General features: G+C 38.1%; 1 protein-coding gene across 3 annotated transcripts in view; it reads left to right on the top strand.

Annotated features, from left to right (window-relative positions):
- Nlg2 (Neuroligin 2) overlaps positions 1–23686 on the top strand; it is a 79307-nt gene that overhangs the window by 34576 nt on the left and 21045 nt on the right. For all 3 annotated transcript variants that reach the window (XM_065307951.1, XM_065307950.1, XM_065307948.1), the window contains one exon: positions 26–243. In XM_065307951.1, coding sequence (XP_065164023.1) covers positions 26–243 — 218 coding nt within the window. The remainder of the gene's footprint in view (positions 1–25; positions 244–23686) is intronic.

The following is a 23686-nucleotide window of genomic DNA, read 5'->3' as shown; positions in this document are numbered from 1 at the left end:
TTAGCCGTTATTTCTTCGTTTTCAGGTACATGCCACCTGTAACACCTTCGCTGTGGAAGAACACACGTTTAGCGGATCGATTCTCGCCGGTGTGTCCACAGCGTCCGCCTGATATTGGCAACCGGACCGAAGCGCTCCTCGAATATCCGCGTGGGCGCCTTCATTATTTAGAAAAGCTGCTTCCGCTGCTTGCGAATCAAAGCGAGGACTGCTTGTACATGAACATCTACGTGCCGAGAACAGGTAAATTGATTATTTCAATTATTTGCATTGTTATACGTCTGCGAACCTCTGCACTAGCAAGGCTGCGCCATTAACACTTGTTTTTGCGCTCGTGGAAAACAGAAAAGAGGAAAGTTTATCTCGAGTTTCAAAAATAGTAAGATGAATGAGGTTCATTTATCTACTACATCTTTGTCGCGTGCGTCAGAGCACCGGCTAACGTAATAGGGAATCTGCGGAGCGGATGAGTAACGACTGAGTTTAACCGAATCAAATGTGCGGTCGCGACGACAGGAGTGAATTGATGATTATCGCATAACTGTAATTTCATAATTACTGATATGGGAAAATTATGTATGCATACGGTTAAACATTACATACCTACCACTACTACTACAACTACTTCATCCAGTAAGGTATTGAAAAACTTGCTAATTGATTACTATTATTATCATCGGTGATCAATAAACATGAATGAAACTAAAAATGATAATGTACATTGATCAACCAATCTATAAAATAATAGTATATAATGTATTAAGTGAGCTAAACGGCACTTTAGTCACGAGATTGATTAAGCGCGAGCGAAGCGTGTAATTTAAAACTTTGAACGAACATCGCACACTACTGGGAAATGTACATAAGGCTATAAATATATGAGAGGCACAGTAGGCAAATGCATAGGCCCAAGCTCTATCCATGACTAAAACCCGTGACTAAAGTACCACTTTTGGGTCACAAAACCGGGGAAAAAGGTGGAAATAGAAAAAAAGATGAAATAATCAATTACGATTGCCAACTACAATTTCATGACATTTGTTTTAGGCGAATATAAATTGTGTTTTCGTTGTTAATTTATTTTAAACTAGTTTCAAGCGTTTGCTACCAGCACGCACACAACTTTTCCTCTATGTTTTCATCTTCAGCTCGTTTCGCAGCGATGAAAACCACGCAGAAACATAACTGCGCAGATTAGATGTCCCGACGTGCATAAATTGTTCGGTTTAAATATAAATTAACATCCGCCTTCATCGAGTGGGAACGCGACTACTTGACTAGTCATGTACGAACATCGGATGCTTCATTTCACATGCGCGCAACTCGTTCACGCATACACACCGCGCGCGTATTAATATGTACGTTTAATTTGCACATAAATGCAAAGAAAATCTGCATATTCATTAAATGTTCGTATTTACGCGTGCGTCCGCGTCCGGTATGTAAATAAACGCGCACGAAAATATAGAAATCGATTTTCTCCGCTCTCAGCGTGCGCTGACAGTCGATAAAACGAAACAAATTAATAATTAATCGTCGTTGTCTGATTGTCGAAATAATTTCACATTGGAAGAGCTAAAACAAACACGAAAGTGAATGCGTGTACATACCATACATAAATCGCAGCCTATGCAAATATAACGCACTTTGTATCGCACACATAATTGAAATACAAGATTAGCTAATTTCGAAATAAATTGTGTGTGTTTGCATTGTTGGTATACGTTTGGGGTGATTTTATTTTTTGATGATGCAGATTATTGATTGCTAGTCGATGTTTGATTGAATTTTAAAGTGTGTGATCAGCGATTTGAGTTTCTCGGGGCGTTTTAGCCGGGTGCGAATTGCCCGCCACATATTTAACTAGGTTTTATTAGTTGTCATAGCAACCGAACCCACGCTTGACCTTGCGGGAGCTTGCTGCGGTGGTTACCCGTCCTATTTACACATGCGCAAACGCAACGCACCAGTTTTTGGCTTCTCTCGTTTTCCTCGTTTCAAGCGACATTGATGATGCGTTACAAATGTGCAAAACTTGCAATCTGCTCGGATCAACAAAATCTCCACACATACAAGCAAGTAAAGTGTTTTAATTTTTTGATATGTTGTGTATCATTTTTCCGTTTATGTCGCGGCATTTATTTTTTTATCGTGTGATCATACGTGCACATATTGACACTGCGCCGAGGTACAAACAAAGGCATTAAATCCCCGAAGGATGAAGATTTATTGTCACCTGCTTTTTGGAGGCAACTCTCCGTCTCTCGATATTCGCGCGGTCGGATATTTCACATGCAATTATTTACGTATCCTGACAAAACCGGTACGGTTGACAGTTTGACAAAGGGAATAAACAACTAGAAAATATAGTCCGATACCGCACGATTTTTCCACGGCGCGTCGGCATTGACTATAGAACCAAAATGCAAAATGTTTTACCTGTAAAAACATTGAAATTGTGACACTATTTGCCAAATGTCCACCAGCGTTACATGTATATATCATGGGAGCATCCGGTAGATTGAAAAATCCGCTAGCAGAGTCATATTGATTTAGGATCTTGGAGATACTCATGTTTTATGAATAAAGACTTTGTTTAGTCAATTCGCATCGTTGGTGTCATTGCTTAGATTATATAGTTTAAAAGCATATAACTTCATATTTATAAAATTGTTCGCAGATTTGAAATTGACATTTTAAAATTTATTAATGATATCTTAATTTATTTATACTGTGCCACTAATGCCCATATTCAAAGATTAATATCTCTCGCATTTCTTTGCTTTGATCGTCGTTTGCTGCCTTGCATTGAACGCCTGAAGCTGTGATGCGCTTTTGATATGCGTTGCGTTGTGCGCGGGTCGACAATGACGTCTGCGTCTACCCAAGATCCAAATTGATGTTTGTTCTGTCTGCGACGCGACACCCTAGTGCGATTGCGCTCAATTAGAATATATTATTCGCCGTTCGCAGAATCGCGTAACGAAGGCAATATTTACCTCTCAACGCTTTCGATTTTTCACGTCTGCGCCGAAAGACGTTGTATAATCCTGCGAATCGACGAGTACTGTCCTTTTGTGCGACAGCTCACTTCATAAATATTTATCGGATTTTAAAGACGTTCATTGTTGTTGCTTACAGGCAGTAAGACGATGACAGACTATGGCGGTACTAATTCCAATATGCGCCCAGCTTTCTATCTTAGAACGTGTTTACAGATTTACTTGAATAATGATTTCGGCTCATGGAAGCTAGAAATAATAAAGAAGAAATTGACAATGAGGAATTATTAAAAGTTTGTTTAATACGATGTCCCGGCACATAAAATTTCAATGGTCCATTAAAACTTTCTAACCCGTAAAAAGATGGAAATTTACACGGTGGTATATTTAAAATATAATTTTATATCTACCAGTTTTGAAAGCGAGTATTTAATAAAACTAAACTATTAAATCGGTAAACCAAGTTACATTTATCTTTGAAAATTTATTTTGTGTGTTTAAAAAATATATGTGGAAAATGAAATTCCGGATTTGTGGTTGTTGGGACAAATGTTATAAAAGTTTGCTTTATATTCATCTTTTGCCATTCCAGTCTCCACCAAACGGAATTTAAATATTATGACTACTATCTCTAGGTATATTTGAATGATATTGTGTGAATATAAATATGAAACTGTTCCCTTTTCAAACCAAATTATATTTATTTAATTCGTTGCATATTTTTATGTAAACACCGGTAAAACTGAAGTAAAATACAGAAAACTCAGTATTATTAAGAAAACTTGCAAAACTTTAGATTCAAAAAGATTTTCTCTGACCTAATCCCTCGTGTGATAATATTGCGAATCATTTCCTATGTTGTTAGTGCACACAAAAGTTCACACAACACTGCGCTGGCGAAAATGAAAAGCGGGTGAAACGTAACACGGAAGAGGTCGAAATGAAACAATTATACGCTGTACTTAAAACGTTAACAATTCTCCGGGCGCCAAGTGCCCTTCCAGCTTTGCAAGCTTTGCGCCGCGTTGACGTTTCGCGCTGCGGACGAAAAGTGCGAAAATTGCAGAGAAAAGTGTCGCAGGATCAGAGGCACGCCGAAAAGGTAATGGACAGAGACGGCAGCACGCTTGCGTGATAATTTCGAGTGCAAAAAGATTGCGGCGTCGCCGGGCGCATAAGTGGGGTTAAAAAGGATATAAATTTTATTTAGTTCTCTTCTCAGTTGCGGAACTTCATACACACATAGTCTGGTTATGGGTATAAAACCAAGCGGATTGTGGTAGAGTGTACTACACGGCGCAGTACATTTGTCTCTTTTCTTGATTTACCTTCTTATGTCCTATAACTGGGTTCGCACACTGAGTACCATTGAGACCTCAGCGGCGGCCTGGAAAAATATACGGAAGTATTGAGCGAGCGAATGCAATTAGTCGTTTAGTGTGAAACTAACTCACTGCCTCATAAATTTGCCCACAGACACAGACACATTGAATTATGCAATTACTCGCGCGTGAATTATTCATTATGATGGAGTAATGGGGCGAAAAAAACCGAATGAAATTTAATAAGTTTTCATTGAAAATTAATAAAAATGCGTCCAGTGGACCGGAAATGACGGTGTAAATAAATAAATAATTGTGCATGCGGATTAACGTCCTCACGCGTTTTGTTGTGGCATTTATATAAAATTATGCAAATGAATGAATTCAATTAATAAAAATACCGTCAGCAAAATTCCAATTTGCTATACCACAACGTTACATAAATTAAAAAATTAAAATGATGTTGGCAGAGGTATGATATTATGCAAAATTAATCGAATTTTGGCAAACATATTAAATCCAACCTCAACAACTATTAGTACGCAAAATTAAATTTACAAAAGTAATAAAAATGTTAATTTGACGGTTTGCAGCAGTTGCAATCTAGTTAAACAGTGAAAAAACAGTAATGACTAAATGTTCGCTACGTTTCAGCAATTAAATTAATTTAGTTGTGAAAACACTCAGGTCATTACTATGCAATGCAATTGCGAGCAGGAAATGCAGAATTCTCTTTATCCTTAAAAAAAGAAGATGCCGTTTTCAAAGATTCAGCATGGCGCTGGCCGGATGGGATTGTAGTTCGGAATCGCTGCCGCTGGAAGCTTCAAACATAATCAAGCGCATACGTCTAAAGTTACCGAAAGTGCGGCAGCGGTTTCATCCACTCTTCTGCCGGAGTCCCGGCGACTCGTCGTGCTCGGCATCATTACAAAGACGAGAAACGTTTAATGGTAGAAATGAAATTGGCAGAAATTGAAGGGAAAGCGCAAAACTCCGCGCACGCCGACATAACGGGAAGTAGTTTTCGATGAGACCGGTCGACCTAAAATGCCGCCGAACGATTCGGCGTTCAGCGAGAGTTTAATGAAAATTTTTGCGTCGCCCACCGCCCGAAAGTATGCGTCGCGGTGTGCGCGTTGCTAATACACGCGCAGACAAATTAATTACAACTTCCTGATGAAACGTACACATGAATGATGATTGAGGTGGACTAGTTAATGACGGGAAAATTTAATTAACGATTCACTCTTATATTGCTGCGCTGCGTCATCGACGACGAATGAAAAGTGAAAAGGCAGCACTTTTCGCAGAGTCATTATCGCATTGGCATGCGCCGAGCGCCGTGCTATCATCGGATTAAAACAGATAGTTGTGGTCGTTGTGCAATCGTTAATTTTATCGGAAACTGAGCGGAACGCACAGCGGAAATATGCGACGATAAAGATTTTCAGCGCGATTCTTTTGGGGACTATTTATACACTTTGTTTCGTTTTCCTTTTACGGCCCAGTGTAGTAAAAAACTATGTTAGCCGCAGCAGTGTTGGAGTACCGCATTTCCGCTTCCTTTATCCGCCCGTCTGTATTCCACACTGTCGGCGCATGAAACGAACGCTCTTTAGAGCTTACAAATAGTTTACAATCGGCGTAAAGCCCACGCTTGTACTTTTTCTTTGATATTCTTTATTAGCTGATGCTTCTGCACCAACAGTTTCAGCCACAAATAAAGTCGACCACATTCCAACATTCGAATTTTATATCGAGCTGCTAAATTGATTGCACCATCAAACATTACGGTCATTTCATGGCCCAAAAAGTAGAAAGATATATTTTTGCACACAGCGTGTTAAAAAAATAATTTTTTTACGTTTGCTTTTTTTTGGCACTTTATACACATGATATTACATTTTGCTTTCCGGTTCGTTGATTAAAAGTGATGTATGTTTCAATATTTATTTATACGTGAAAATATTTCCAGCGGAAGCAATAATGATGGACGCGTAAACGACGTGTGTGGGTGCAGCGTTTTGTTTGAGATGCACGCCCGTTTGATATTTGACATTTTCGGTTTGTACGTTTCCGTTGAATGTTGCGAGCGCCGCAATTGAATGTGAGCGAATACAGGGGTGCTCCTGAGATCTCCCGATGGTGTTGGCGAATTTATGCGCCGCATTAAACTCTCACAACGATATGCTGCGCACTCGCTTGGTATGTTAGTTTTGAAACGTCAGTAGTACGGGCGATAAATCATTGGCTGGCAGCCCAAGTTGTAGATAAAAATTTTAAGATTTATGTAGGTAAGTTTACGTTTAACTACATCACAACTACACTACCGCACCAAATGTTGTGCGATGTCGATTCAGTACACGCTGACCAGTCGGGAAGTTTTCGGTCTAATTCAATTGCAGCGGACAATTAAGCTTGAATAATCTATGGGCTTGATCTTTAATTCATGTCGAATTCAAGCTGTAAATTAAACGAAACTTAGTTCACATATTGAACATTTTTATTTCAAAGTACAAATTGAAATATTTTTTAACGTTTAGTTTATGGATTTTGTTATTACATTCTCGTCACTGATAAATTCAGATTCAAAATTTTGAACGTAAGTTAGAGTTGTATATTTAGTAAAAGCTCTAGTAGTAATAGTACCTAGCTGTAATAAAAGTTGTTTATTTCATTCATTAGTGTTTACCCGACTTTAGTTTCCGGGAGAAGAAGGCCAAACACTGCCCAATCTGCAGGGTTATCCATTGACTACGAGATTTACGTATTTTTTGAGAAACAATAACCGATGCTGCCTGTTTACTACGCAAACAAGCTTGTACGAACTTTAAATGCGAATTTGTTGCGTCGTCGCTTAATTTATTAGCCTAGCAAACATCTTCTTCGCTCGTTTCGAGGCAAACCAAAACGTCGCGTCGTGGGCCTGCTATCTTTTACCTTATGGGCTTAGTAGCACTATTCACAGAATGCCGGCGTAGTCGAGTAACGACGTTACACGACGAGCAGCCGCAATACATAAAGATTAAGAGCGGCATAACACGAGCTCTAACGAGTAGTAGGAGTGTGGAGAAAAGTGCAAAGGATGAAGCAAGATCAATGGCAAATGTGTGTGTATGTACGACGTTGGCGTATTATTGTTGCAAGCGTGAATGACTTATTGGGACGAAGTATCGAAGTAACTCGCGCAACAACCTCTTTGTATTTTCTTGTGCAACTATAAACTAGCGGTGAACTCGGCGAACTCGGCTAGACAAAGCAAAGGAAATTACCAACTCAAACACCAAAGGGTCGTGGCTAAGAAGCAAGACCAACACTTGAACTTTTCGTACTCTGCTGACGAGTTTTAAAGCCAGTATACATGCTACGATTTTGTGCCTATGAAAATTTTCTCACGTGGCGAGGCATAATCCGCCTTTTTTCCTCATCGTATTTCATCACTTTTCATCCGAGGATCAACGTATCGAAGCAAGCAAACATTGCTCCCACGTGGCTGCAGTACTTGTGTTTATTGAGTCATTTTGTTACTCTTTGCTGTTCCTGCGCTTTTTTGTTTTCTCTGTGTCTGTGTAGCTATATTCGGCAAACCGATTTGACTTCCGTTTCGTCTATCCAGAGCTTCTTTTTCTCGTCCCCTACATTTCGTAGTCCTCAGCGGAAGAAGATAATAAAGTCCAATCGTAAAGACTTTCGTTCGACGTTAGGTTGAAGCCATTGGATATCACTACAGGCGCTCTTCTTCTGCCAGGCGATGAAAAAAGAGAAACGAGCACGGCAAGGAAGAAATTGGACAGACACGAAATACAAAAAAAACTATACCCGATACACGAATGATTCAAGTAGCCGGCTAGAATTCCAGTAGGTTAAACTTTTTGATGCTTTTTAGACGTTTTGGGAAGCTGCGCTTCGAAAAGCCCTTGCGCTCGCGGACGAAAAGCACCCAAAGCGAAGAGTACCATGAGCATGCTCTCTGCTAGATTCTTTCGTGTGTTTTCTCTCTGCTATCGTGTTTCGTATCGGGGAAGCTTTTGCGGCGTTCAGAAATGTTTTATGTGTAAGTGTGTGGTTTGTTATTTCTTTTGCGTTCGTAGTAAAGAAAAACACTCAAAAAGCAGTGCAAAAAGTACCTGTCGTTCATTTGTAGTTAAGTTAAGTTTTTTTAATTTCGTTTTTAGAAAATCTCAAACTTCAGAATTAAATTATACCTACGTGATTCATTTAGGATTGCTGATCATTGCATAAAATATACCTCTCAGGTGTAAAAAATGAGTTATCGTTGAGAAAAATGAAGATACCTTAAAGTATAGTCATAAGAAAACGTTCATGTCGCGGCAGAGAGTATAAAAGAAAAATTATGATGTATGTAGAAGATAAAACTTGCGGTTTATTGAGTGCAGACTAGCATGGCTGTGCGCTGCACAATATAATGCTACATGTAGTTTTATGATGGAACTCAGTATTGAAAGAATATTGCTAGATTGGCTTCGATTCGAACGAGCGCATTCACGGCGCGTCGTCGGAAAAGTTTTGGTCACGCTCAATTGACCAAACTGGCTCTGTTACAAGCCGTCGCGATATGCCCGATATCTAAACAACTTTACCAACAAATATGAAAGAACGTGCTTTTTCGCCTCGGCTTCGACTTAATAAAGAAATAACTTTCAAACAAATTTAAATAAATCAAAATTCAGTTAACCAAAGTTGCGAGCAAATACATGATTCTTTATTATGATTGCGTTACCATTAAAACCTCATGCGGTCAAAACAACATAACCTTGATGTAGGCAACAATACACAAAAAGTAAACAACAAACAATTTGAAAGCATAGTGGTAAGGTTAAATCTGAGACATTTTATTTGATCAAAATGAGTACCACAACGCCCTTATCAAGTTGAGCAATCAGACCTGGCTGTAATTATGCTCCTTGTGGTGTATCGCACCAATATTCACTGCTCGCAGGCACTTCAGGATATTAAATCGGTTTTCCAAGGCCATTAAATATTGTCTTCACTGCTGACACCAAAATGTGCAAAAAGCTATTAATTACAAAAGTTTACACACAATTTGTGTGTAAATATATAATGTTTAATTACAGCAGCACGTTGAACATTGCAAAATTCAACAAGTATCAACAGGATTTACTAATTAAGGTCAAGTATAGATGAGCTAGTTGGATTTTGATTTTGTTGTATTATCAGAACTGTTGCACACTACAAAACCAAAACTATTAATAAAGAGTGATAAAACGTTCTGTTACTTTGCAGGATAGAAGATATCCTCTGCATTTGCACTTAATTTCAACCACATTTTGAAATTACAACACTGATGCAAAGCAGAGCTCTGCAGACTTTGTCGAACAAGCACTCGTTGCATACCGCTACCCGATGGCTATAGCCCGCAGCCCACGAAAAATTGTATTATCTAACTTTCTGATAACTAACTAGGTGCTACAATGCGAAACGTAAGTGCGAATACCGCAAAACCATTCCCTTCGTTTCTCGTCTCTCGGCCAGGTTGGTTTTTAAAGCTCGGAAAAGTTTTACTATGCAATATGCACTTAGTTAAGATTTTTACGATACTTTCAGTTTAACACAGGTTGTAGAAAAGAAAAAAAATACACACGCCTACATGCGTTGAAAAGTCGAAGAGAGCAAGTACTCGTACAGAAGGTGTTTTCGATGTATATTGTTATACACGGAAAATTTGTTTTGACACTGAAGCCTGATCTAAAAGATGATACGAAACTTATAAGATAAAGTCGTTTGCTTTTAAGTGGAAAGTTTTATATAATGATAAAGCATAGTCTATTGATATTATGCATCGAAAAACAAGGCTTGGTTACCTGCTGGGTTTTGCACCACAATTACCATTGGTAATATTATTCACAATACAAATGTTAACATTAACTTTTTGGTAGTGTGGTAGATTAGATTATTTTGCAATTTTTGATATGATCGAATAATTGCAATTGTTTAAAATTATAGATTTGATTTTTTGCCAATATTAGTGGTTCAATTATAAACTTTACCCACCAGAGACATAAAATATAACGAGTGATGAATAACATCGGTTGGAGGACGATTGCGACATCGTGTCGTGTCGTTATAGCCCCGCGATCGTGTTTGAACAATCACGCCGCAATTTCATTCATATATGTATCAATCAATCACCTAGAAACATGTGACATCCATACCGATGTTCGGCGTCGTGTATCTGCTGCACATTTCATCAATTGTCATCGTGAGAATTCGCTTTCCAATTATTTAGATTCGGAAATGTGCGACTTTCATTTGAATAATATAAATCTATGTCAAACATTGCACCACATTCATATTTCACTTTAAGAAAAAAAATCTCAAATTTAATTTAAGCGTGTGATGTTCTTGATTTTCCTTTCGACGAACACCGAGCCTGCGCGATCCTGCACTCGTATGCGTATTCGTATATTTATTAATAAACGTGCGGAAGTATGATCCGACGCGCCCTGGTGAGTTTTCTCTCAATTCCGTAGTGCATTGCAGTGTTTAATGAAACATACTGCAAGCAGTGCGGAAGTGAATGAAAGCTGCACCGCATCGTCGGAGCGCGTGCTTTATCTCCAGCTTATGGAACATTATATGACGAGGATGTACGTAACATTTTGGAATTATCATATTTAAAACTCGTAAATAAATTTATTATGCACGTGCATATCTACAAAGTTGCAAGTCGTAAAATGCAACAATTTCAGTGAAAATGTGCTCAGCAATAAGTAATTTATGGCAAAATAATTTATTCATTTTTCTTTATATGTTAACAATTCTTAACAATACCATCTTTAACTATATTATTTTTAACGTTAATAACTACTGCAAATTCCTTATTTTTAGAAATAAAGTGTATTATAATATTGTATTTTTAAGTAGGTGGGGGGAGAAAAAACGCTATGAATAAATACACTCTTAGTCTCATTTTTATTAAAAACAAGTTTTTATCAAGTTTGACAACAAACGTAAAAAATATAGTAAACTTGAAATTTAATTGCATTAGATATCTGAGAGTTTACTACATATGAGGGTGGCAGTGTCATCCCAACTTTTTGTAGCATAAATAATAGAAATCGCAGACTTTGTTTTATCTAATTTCCGCTGGTGGCAGAGTATTGGTTAATCCCTATCACACGGAAGCTTTTTATTGAGGTTTTATCTCTTCAGCATAGTCGTGTAAATCAAGCTTAGGTTTTTTTGTTATCTAGGAGCGCGTTTCTTTTGGCTAGCCTAGTTTTGCCCGCGCTGATTCTTGTGAATAAAATCCCGCCCTCTGCGAGTATTTAGTCCGTCTGAAGCACTTCAACCTATACTGAAACCAACTAATAGCCACCCGAGTGCGACGCCAGCGCCTCGAACGACCGGACCATCGCGCTGGTTACTCAGAGACAAAAAAGCAACGCGGTCACAAAATCCACCCGAGCTTTTTCCTCGTTACCAATTTGGGCCACTGAGGAAGAGAAACGCATCGCCCGGACGAAATCTCGTTCAAATTTACACTTATCTCCGCGCTTGAAACGAGCACAAATTAAGCAACCCCCAAAAATTAATTATTGTAACAACGCAACGCGCCATCACTGCTGTGGTATGGTTGGTAGCGCGCTGGAAACGAGCAAACGCAAAGTAGCCGCATAAAGCGCAATGAGAGCGAAATGGGATCACAACTGTCGATTAAGATTAATGACCAGCGTAAGACTACAGAAGGGTGGATGTGAATTTGTGTCTGTGTTCTTTCAGAGCGGAGATATACACAATTTGTTTATTTTTGTTCCATTCATTGTATGCAACCAAATTTGCGGCTGGGTTTTCTTCGTTGCGGATCGTCCGCATACGTTATAAAAATATAACATAAAAACGCACACGAAATGGCAAGTGAAGCAGAACGGTGAAAGGAAAATAATTTATCACGTTTTATGTAATAAGAGTGATTGTTGTTGACATAATAGGCGTTGTTTTAGCACGCGTATGCGAAAATTCCGCGCTGCCGTGTTTTGACATCCAAACTGATGAGCTTCCAGATTGAATTCCGCAACATTGTTGTTCTTGTGTAGCAAGCCTGTTTGCCCAACCGGTAGATACCATGTGTTCACAAGCGTTTTCCCTAGGTTTTTAGGTTTCTATACTATTTTACCACAAAACAAGTGATAAATATTTATGTTTAACAATCAAGACCAATTTTAAGAATCAATTTTTAGTCATTGACCAAAAAGACGCGTAATGAATGTACAAACTAATTTGCTCCTTGAAATTAATTCTATTAACCACAGTTGCGCTTCCATTTGACTTATATTAGATTTTGATTCAGATTTGCATTCAAATCCTCCGATTCGATATAATTTTGTTTGATCTCAACGTTTAAGACCGTTGTGATTAAATTAACAAGCCTTTGATTCAAAATGTATTTGCAAGCTTAGTGCATCTCTTCGTTCATATACCTATTTTAACATTTAAAAGATTTACTTGTTACTTTGCAAAACAAGTATGACACTGAGCGCTAATAGTTGATGATTTATTAACATCATTGAGCAATATTGGAAATTTTCGCAATCTTTCTCAAGAAACTGAAAGAACGAAAGCATGAAAAGTCTGTTAATATTTATTATTCTTTAAAAGAAAGCTTCTGCTGTACAGTTACAAAGATAGTAATCTGTTCCAACAAATTTCCGATATATTTCTTATCTGCGCAAAGCATTTCACCAGCGCAGGAAGCATGGAAAAAAGGTCCAAGATGAGAGCAGAAAGGAACGAAATCTAATTCAATAATTTAGTTGTGTATTGTCCGAATGTACTGGTTGCTTGCTTTTATATAAGATCTTTTTGTGTGCACGTCGGTCGCTTTTTGCTCGACTTTTCTCTATCAGAAGCGCGTCCGTCCTTTTAAGCGACTTTTTTCCTCGGCGTTTCTACCCGTACATTTATTTTTGCATCTTATATTTTTGCTACTTTTGGATACGACTTTAACTTTAACTTTAATTTTACTGCAGCATTTAAACATCGAAAAAAAGCAAGAAAAAGAAATGTAGGTATGGATGAGAAAACTTTGTACGCTTTATTCGTGCGTTTTCGTCATTTCTCTGTATTCAAACGAAGTTTTTCGTCCAAGTTTCTTTTTTCCGTTCTGGTTAGGCTGATTTCTTGAATGTCGTTGTTGCGAGACGGTGACAACAAATGAAAGGAAAGAGGATCGGAAGAGGGAGCTATGGGTGTGTTTTTGTGTACATGTTATCATATATTTGATTTTCTTGTTTCTTTTTTGCCATACAATACATTCGAATTCTTCTGAGGACTTTCTTGTTAACGCTGTATGAAAAACTATCTCTAAGAGTGCTAAAAACGGAACGAAAACATCGTAATGCAATAAAAACTTTTCTTTTCCAAAAATGAACACAAACTTTAAAAACTGCCAGAAACGTATGTTTCATACGTTTAATTTATCTCATTAGTGGAATAAATAAACTAATTTTGCTGATAAACGGCCCACTGTTTGAAACTAATTAATTCGTTCAATTAATTACACAATTGAAAACATTAATTATATCTAGTACTGGTTATATTATCAAAATTGCATAATTCAGCAACTGCATAATAAATACTACATAATTAATGAACAAAAATTTTGTTATGTGGAAAATCTTTTTTTGTAGTAACTTGAATAAAATATTAGTTATGTTTAATTTAACTTAACTTTTAGACTCACTGACTTTTAACTAACAAAAGTCAGACCGAGCAACAATCGAGTTATTTTCGACACAAACAATAACATGATAAGAACAATGCGTGCAAGATTATGAGTGGTCGTCGGTAGGTGCAAAAGAAAGTCACAACTGGTGCGGGCGTCCCAAGGCGATAGGGAGATGCAGAATTTGGAATAACCGGTGCTCTCGGCGGCCCAAACAATGGCCGATTCTAGTTTTGCGCAAAGCGTTTGGCTTCCGACATTGTGTTTGCGGCACACACACGACGTACTCAACGAACAAAGTACTTACCAGGTGAGCACGAGCGCACAATGTGCGCGTTTTATGTTGGGAATACAAAAGTGAGTCCTTTCCAACAATCCTCAAGAGCTCCGAACATCAAACACTGTAGGAACTTTCCGGGCGCGCGAGAACAATGCCGCGCACAAACGAAAACAACAGCGTTGAAGTGTATAATACAAATCGTGTTTAGGCAGTGCTCGCTGATACCAGACGGATGCGCGAAATCTTTGCAATCGGTAATTTAAAAAAAAAATCAAGTTTGGCGGTTGCGTTGCGGCGAGGTGCGTGAATGTTTGTAAGCTGGGCTAAGGAGTTGAAGCGCTCCAAAGCAGAAATTGTATACGTTTTTATCTTTATTGATGCAAAACATAAAGTTACCTAAATCAAACACTCATATTGGTATTTGTGTTTTCTGATTTATAAAAACATTTTTTTAATACCAACAAAAAACAACAAAAAACGGATTTAAATTCCAATGAGTATCAAAACATCACAAGGTTTTCGTATCCTTAAGGCAATTTTTGAAAGTTTAAAGGGAATTTAATGATTTATTATCAACTCGTAAGTTTTCAATGAAGTTATCATCTAAACATGCTCCTAGTTTGTGATCAGCTTCTATCATTAACCTGCGTTTCTGAGTTGCGGAAATAAATTGAGACACTTTGTGTACTATCCACGCGATCGTATGCAAATTGGAGGAGAGGGGGATGGAAGTCGCGCAGTCACGCAGGTTCATCACGCTCACCAAGGAACGCGAGGTGGGTTTGGCGAACCAGCACGTTTACGCATACAAATTTGGCGAATCTAAGTAAATTTACGGTTTTGATTAACGCTAATGCTAATGGAAATCAATGATTTCGAGTACACGTACTTGGCGGGAGTTTTGGCGACTTCGTCAGCCCGAATTACACTCCGGCTTCATTGACGCGCTAGTCTAAGGGGGGTAGTTTAATCGCACTAGCATTGCTACGTGAGTTTTACTTTTAGCAATTGCAAATAGTTTAATCGAGACATGACTTTATTCGCAAACTCAACAGGACAAAATTCGAATCCAATTTTATTTATTTAAACTTTATGACATTTTTCTACAATTTGTGAAAGTTTTTTGTAATGTTTAACACGAAAACAATTGTGTAAATTAAAAGTCATAATTCATGGAATATTTTCCGTAAATGTGTTGACCTTTCACACTCACACTGTTTGTGTGCGTGCTTTGCGACCTATGGCATTGCGCAAGTTACTACGCAACCATCTATTATAACGAGATTAGCGACCAGCAGCGTTTGAGGATGGCGTCGGCGGCGGCAGCGAAGACGAGCGAGAACACAAATATATGAAAATGTTAAAATGGCGGGTGCGGTAACGGACACTCCGCCCGCTGCACGAGCAAAATTCGCTCATAAATCCACTGCGTTTTGCTATACACGATTCGAGGGCGCAAGGGTGGTAAGATTGCCGGCGAGCAATTTAAAACCTTAATTAGAATATTCAACTTGAAGTGTTGCAGTTGACGGCGAGCGGGCAAAAAATATCAAACTCACATTTTTAACTATTATGGATATTCCTATATATAGATTGGCACACAAAGCGTTTTATAACAAATTAGAAGTTTTAGAATTAAAGAAAATCACAAATGTGTTTTTCAGCGATTTAAAATTTCAGAAGCTAATCAGGAAGTCTTTTCAATAATTAGCTTTCATCATAAATGACGTCCGTAAAGTGTTGAGCCTCATTAGGTTGCAGATTTTTTTCTCGCGAAATTCGTTTAATCCTTCGTCATTCCTTCATCGGTATTAAAAAATATAAAAACGGGCAGGCCGAGGCGTGCCGTTAAATTGATTGTCCTTTAACGATTGTCATTTCCAGGCTTCTTTCTTTTATTCAATTATTTTTGACTCGCCAGTCTGCGTTTTCAATTAAATGTAGGCGATCTTTTGCCAGCGGCATACTGGGACGCCAATCAAACTCGTTTGAAATTTTGACACTTTCAGCAGCCTTTTTTAGTAAAACAACGTTAGACAGCAGTATGTTAACAGTATTTTAATAAGTTATGAATAAAAATTTACGTTGTAATGTATTTTTACAGTGATTTTCTATGAAAACATTTTAAAATTTAGTTATCGAAAACTCATAGTAATAGTTTGTTTGGAAACTGCTGCGGTAAAGCAAAACTTTTCCGATCTTGATTTGGAATCTGTACAATTCGAAAAATTGTCCCAGCCGGCTTCAGCTACGCTGGAAACTTGAATAAAGTTTTAATCAATAAGGCCAATCAATCAATCGCTGCATGATTGATTCTGACGTGCTGCCCAGCCGCTTATATACAGCTAATGCATTCTCAAACCTTAAGCTTACAAAAAAGAAAAGAAAAAAAAAAACATACACCACATTACCCTTATAATCACAATCTGGCCCGTCGTCTCCGACTAAGCAATAAAACTGCATTATGTATTTGCGGAGCGTAAAAGTATTTTCTCACGCAAGAGGGGCGCACAACTTATTACTTTATTTGCGCTCGTGTTTCCACACGCCTTTGCACACACTTTCATCTTCGTACATCGTATACCTTTTACCAATTTTCCAATTTTCGTTTCATGCGTCGTCGGCGTGGCCCGTTGTCGTCGTCGTCGTTGCAAATACGTAAATCGAAAGTATCTGGCATTATAATCCGACGCAAACTGAAAGTATGCGAAAGCTGCTTTTTTGCGCGTCGTGCACAAGATACATAAAAATACATATATCCAAATATGCGAAACATTGAACATGGCAAAATGAAAAAAGAACATAATGCGGTTGGCGGAGGCGCGCACATGCTGATGGCATGCCTCGTCCTCCAAACTGTAATGATTCTCTCATATGCTCGTTTATCTAGCGTACGCATTTTATACATCGCGCTTATCTCTTACGCATTGCCATGTTATACCACATTAAATTTGCAACTTAAAATACGCAAAATGTGACGAAGTTTTATATCCGCTGGTGTCACGAGCAGTAATTCTATATTGCCATTTTTTTATTTAATATAAATTATTTCCGGACATTTTTTTACCATTTCGTGTGTTTGACTCGGTAACAAGTTTTCAAGTTAATGCCACAGCATGTTGTTGATATTTTATATAAAAACAAAACGAAAGGTCTTTTAAGGGCATATGCGCATGCGAGTGAAATGTTGATCTGGTTCGTACACGTTTGATGACTTTCGTTTGCAGTTGTTAGACGTGCGCGAAATGTATGCATTCGTATGCGGAACGAGCATGTGTTTTTATGGCGCGCATGCATCATGCAACCGGCATATTTTTGTGACTGCTAACAAAACGCCAGAAACAAATAAATTATTCATTGTTACACTTTCTTGTTTTATGCATATGTAGAAGAAAAATTTAGGTTCAAATGGGGTTTAATCTGAACCTTTGGAAAATATATTATTTATATACCTACGTATTTATGGGTATATAATATCAGTAGGTCTAATATTGTTTCCTTTTTTTTTCCACCTTGCAACTCAATTTTGTTTAAAAACATTAAAAAATATTTACTGCCTTATATTATGGCAGAGAAAAAAATAATCAAAAATTAAGTTCGTTATTTTTTTAATTCGAAAATTACATCAATGTTTGTGTAGAAATTATAGCAGTGTAAAATAATGCGGGATTACACAAAACAGAATAGTCAGCACAACGAAAAGAAGTTAAGTGTGTGTAAGAGTGTACGGGTTTAAGTGTTATATCCGGGTATAACTTTTAATTATGCAAATTGAATCCGCCACCACCGATAACAACGCTGATGCAGCCGAAAGAGTGCAGAATTTAAAGTTTCCAAAACGCACGGGAGCGCATATCCAAACATGCTCTATCCGGCGCGCACATATTTCGTACTTTTACAAGCAATAACCCTAAATAAACGCTAGAGAGACCTTACCTGCGTAGGCACACGTTGCCTTCATGCGAGGCAGGCTCTGCTGATTTTCCAGCCTTCCAATGAATTTTCAACGTCGCACACTGGGTTTCGTGCACACTCCGCTGTGCAAATGTTGTGTCCCTATTTAGTTTTATTTGCGCGTGCCCGCAACCCGCGCTCGCCATCTCGTAAATAAGCTCGGCGTCGACGCGACACTTATGCTAAATAAATTTGTAAGCCCGCTGGTGACGCGTTTTCGTATCTTTGCGCATTTTTTATCAACGCGCGTTTCCTTCGCACATAAGCAACACTTGTTTACGGCGATGGTGGAATATTCAAGCACACAAGGTGAAAAAAGAAAAATCGTTAGCGTGTCGAGTGCTATTATGTGCAAATTCATACAAATTGTAAAGCTGAATGTTTCAGCCTGTTAATCTTATTTCTGTGAAATTTTTGAGTTGTGTTGCAAGTGAAACCTATTAAAATTATTTGAGAAGTGAAAGCGCCATTAGTAAGTAGGAGGTTTAAATGGAGGATCGAGCCCCTTTCCTAATTTAAAAATCTCGCACAAAGGAAAGGGCTTTAGCCACCCGCAATGCCGGCAAATTTTTTAATATTTATAGCTTTCGTGCCCTTCTCGTTCCGGCATCGCAGCAGTTTCATCGTTTCAATTATTTTTTTTCTTCATTTTAATTAGTTTCTCAACATCAGCGCTGCTTTCCTAACGCCTGCCGAGGGCGCGCTCCTGCAGCAAATCTAAATTCCCGCAGCTGTTAATAAATTATGGTAAACTTGCTGAAATTAGAAATTATTCTTCGCTACCTAGGCATTAAAAGATACTTCTTAAAACAGGATTATAAGAAATCTACATAATTTTTATTTTTAGAATTACATTCAACATTATTGATTTTATTCATATATTTTTGTTATATAAATAATGCATGAATACGTCATCAAAGAACTAACTTTTATGATCTGCGCTATTTATGGTACTTATGCGCGCACTAATATTCCCATTATAAGAACATAAACTTCTTAACTTTTTCCAAGCTGTGTTAGAATCATGTCGATGTGGTGTGTGGGTTCATTGCTCAAGGCCTCAAGTTCCACGACATTGCCGTCTGCGCCTACCGCGCGAATTATAAACGTTTTGTACCGCGTTAAGAGAGAACGTAATGCGGAGAAAGCAGTGGAAAACTTGCTTGGCAAGCTGCTAAGGGAGCACCCGGAGTAGAAATCAAGTTTTCCGACTCGCAAAGACGAGAACTTTTTTCTCGCAAATTATTCTTGCACTGACGCTTCAGGTTTTTTAACGTTTTCATTGCTGGCGATGATGTGTTTTCTTATCTGAGATGTTGATTTTTGCGTTTATGTCGTGAGATGTTTCTGAAGAGCTCTTTGAAATGTTTTTATACTAAGATCAAAAACTTACAGCATTTTTAGTTTAAAACTACTTATAAAATTAAATTACTGTCTTTTTTCTTTTTACATAAAAGAACGTCTGTTTTACCTTAATTATGAAGTAAACATTGCAAGGTTTGTACATCATTAAGCCTTTTGTTTTATTGTTATATTTCATGAGCGTCTATTGCCAATTTGAATTGAATTTCGAATAAACGGCATTTTATGGAAATTTGCAATATTTTCTCAAAATCTCAATTCACCGACGTGTACAGAAATTCTCCCGATTTTGCAGAGCCGACCACATGTCCTGTTTCCTCCTCTCAATGCTGAACAAACATTAATTAATTATTAATTAAAGGGAGTTAAATTTGTGCTAAATATTCATTTCACGGAATTCATTTCAATATTGAAACAGCACGGATTTTCATTTAATGGACCATTTAAGCGTGCTTTGCACAAAATACCTACATTTGCAAACGTATTTGCAAACCCGAATTGGTAGCATAGTCGCTACTTATTGAAATTGGCTTATGCATTAGGTTTTTATTTTGGCTCCCGGATATTTCATATGTGAAATTAAGTTTTTAATGTTCCATATAAAACAATAACGTCATAATTCACTAATAAGTACCTATGAATATCCTACTCGGCTGAATATTCCGAAATATAAGTAGGTAGGTATGTAGATAGTAAAGCGATATTATTTGTGTATCCATTGAACAAGTAATGGAAATTAGTTGTTAAATTTCATGGTTGTAGGATTACGTTAATATCAATGTGGATTGCAATTACATATGCACTTTGCAACACCGAATGTTCTTCTCGCTGTTTAATTGATCAATTAAAACTAATTTATTAAGAACAGGTGTACAAGTTACATTAATGAATTTGCAATTGAACCGCACCAAATGCATAATATAGTTGATTAATGCCAATGAATGATGCTCAAAATTTCGGGGTGCAATTCAAATTCAATCTAAAAATTACACTTGCTCTATTTACCTATGGGATACATGTAATTGCGTGTTTAATATATATTAACTTCAGCGTTTTTTATTTCATTTGATTATTTTTTTGTAAATTTTGTTGAAAAATGTAAAACCAATAACATGATAATAATGCAAAAGGTCGACTGGGAGAATCAGGCAGCAAACAAACCAACAAACGGGCTCGCAAAAAATAACGACAAGCAATGCGGCGACAACCACACCCCCAGCCGCACTGGCAAACAACCAAATGCCGGTGGATACGTCAAGACCCACCACCATGTCAAGGATATTCCCCCGACCGGGGCTCGACGAGTTGCTGGCTTGTTATGATTAGGGCCAAAATGCAAACAACGCAACTGAACGCCGGCGTCAGTTAAACGCATCGTAATTTGCAATTTTTCGTTGGCTGCTGGCGCAAAATGTACGAGCAAAATATAGAAATATAGGCCATTTACAAAAGTAAAAGTGCTAAGCACATCATAACTCTCCCCACCACACCTGATGGATTACGCCGCGGATGGCTGCGACGGCTGCAGCTCGCAAACAACATTTACGTATGCATGAAAATATTTAAATTGCCTTTCTTTCGCCGTAAGCCGCGAGCGATGTTTCGCTAAACGAGCGTGGTTTTTCATGTCGTTTTTATAAGGCGCCCGGTCTCGGCTAAGATGTATGGCGGAAATCAATAGTCCACAAAAATTTATAAGTGCTCCCAACGCTTGGGCGTATAAATTTCGACTTCCTGCGGACCCACTTCGTTGGAAGGCAATATTTTCTCTTAAGTCCTTTCCAGTTTAGCCTCGAACATTGAGCGATACTAGTCAAAGTACGCGAAACTGTAGAGCAGAAGAAAAGTGTGTACGATGTGTGCGTTGGAAGAAACGGAAAGCGAAAAGAAATACCAAAACAGCAATCACAAATAACTAAACAAGGGCGGCTGTACACCGAGCTAACGGCAAAGATGTGTGCCATACGAGTTGGCTTGGGTTTTTTCCCTTGCTTTCCATCGCTTACGCGGTCAATATATTCCTTCCGCTCGCCTCTACGTAACCAGCGCAAAAAGTGAAGAAAAACCTTTCCAAACTTGCTTTGCAGTCAGATGGCTGAGAAGAGAGATTTGCCAAAAATGTGTTCGCTGTTAATGACTTTTCTCAGCACCGGTGAAAGCCATTGACCAATTAAATGAACAAAGCGTTGAAGAGTCTTGTTGTTTATCTTTACGAGTACTTTTAACGATTGTTTCCTAACAAATTCAAAGATATTGCGGTAGTGAGCGAAAAATTGTTATGTGAACCACCTAAACTTGTCGTGCAAACAAAACTTTTAAAACTTGAAATTAAAAAGTTTGATTGCTTACCAAAGTCAACAACTTTTTGAATATATCGTCAATTTATTGAAAAACCAGGAAAACGTTTTTCGAACAAATAAATAACTGACGGTCACAGACAAAATGCATCGGTTTTGTGCGTGCCACACGCAGAAAAACAGAATTTCTATAACTATACTGACGAAAGGAGGAAAACGAAGTTTCGAAATTGAAGTGAATAGCAAGGACGCGCCCAGAAGATGGACCAAAAGAAGGCGCTGCTTAATGCCCAACAGTTGGTGAAAAATGCGTGCTCTCAATCAGGAACGAGAAGCAGCTCCCTTGACACCCCGCAGCATCGCATACACACATATAAAGATATATTGGAATACCTCCGATGTATGGAGTGCAGAATGAAGCACACAAAATGATGCGCGCGTCCTTGAGCTCTTGCAAGATGGAGCGCGCCAAGGAACGACCGAGTCAAACGCGCACGCTGGGCAAATAAACCCTAACAATTTTTCTTCGCTGCTTTCGCCGAACGTTAACAACTTGCAAACACCTCCGAAACATCTATAGATCAGGCTGGGCTGAGGAGGCAACACGAAGGGAAAGGGTGAAGGCGCCACGCGCACAACAATGCCATTACACTATCTCGCGTCGAGGCGCACTAAAGCAGGCGTTTAAATTCGGCGCATGCTTGGATTTATCACGGCCAATTCTTATCCTAGGTTGGAGCGAGAATCGCGCAAACCGACGCACGTACAAACACAACTAGTGTTTAATACTAAATGTATTCTATTTATTTAATTCTTTTATTTTTAGCGCATTTATTTCTAAATTACTGTTTACTTGCCATTAGCGTTTGATCTGCTTTAACGCGTGCGAGCGTCGAATGCTCGCTACGTGCCAGCAATGTTTTCTTATAAAATTAATTCTTTTGCCAAGTATTATCTATAGTCCAATTTACAAATATATTTTACTATATAAGATATACATAATACTAATTAATATAAATTTTTGTTTTTATTTAAAAAATAAATTATTATTTTATGATTATTAATTTTAAGCTTAAACAAGCTAAACCTGATAATCTTGTACCTTTTTTTTGGAAACCCAATAATGGTTCGACAACATTTTACACAAACGATTTTCAACCGAAGCAAAGCCACTTAACAAACAAGTCCGTATATCAAAAAAGCTTCATATCCAATTAGTCAAATATTCCGGCACTTATACATAAGTCTCGTAATTAATTTATAACTTGGGGTAGTGGCGCAAAACGGGTCGACAAAAAACGTTAAGAAGCCAAACATTCTGCCAACTTCTTCTACACGTGGCTGGGTGCTGAAGAAGAACAACTTTCCTTCCGGCGAATTGTTTCTAATCAATTAAAAAACTTTAGGCGCGCAGCAAAATGCCAAGAGTTTGAAGTGCGCGGATGCCAACGCAACCAAATTCCGAAACTGGAACGGGTCACGAGATCGCTCAAACAGCGTGTCCTGGCACCAGTTGGATATGTTGATATTACAAAACAAATTTAACAGCAATTTGTGCCGAAAACTTGCTGTAGCATAAACATTCTAATAAATGCCGCATAACGATGACAATTAGTACCACGCTTCTACTCGTCCGCCCCCTCCACACAGACATTTAAAACTTGAAGCTTTAGTAATTGAGTAACACTAGGGTTCGTAAACTGTATCTATTCGATAATGAAATAAAAGTGTCACGGCTGGTTAGTGTGATGCGCGCTTCA

The sequence above is a fragment of the Atheta coriaria genome, unplaced genomic scaffold, assembly GCF_025399875.1.
Source record: "Atheta coriaria isolate IRGN ID8LTWV9N9 unplaced genomic scaffold, Caltech_Dcor_3.1 hic_scaffold_7_pilon, whole genome shotgun sequence".
Lineage (NCBI taxonomy): Eukaryota > Metazoa > Arthropoda > Insecta > Coleoptera > Staphylinidae > Dalotia > Dalotia coriaria.
The sequence above is the reverse complement of the archived record's forward strand: the minus strand, read 5'-3'. Positions and strand labels throughout refer to the sequence as shown.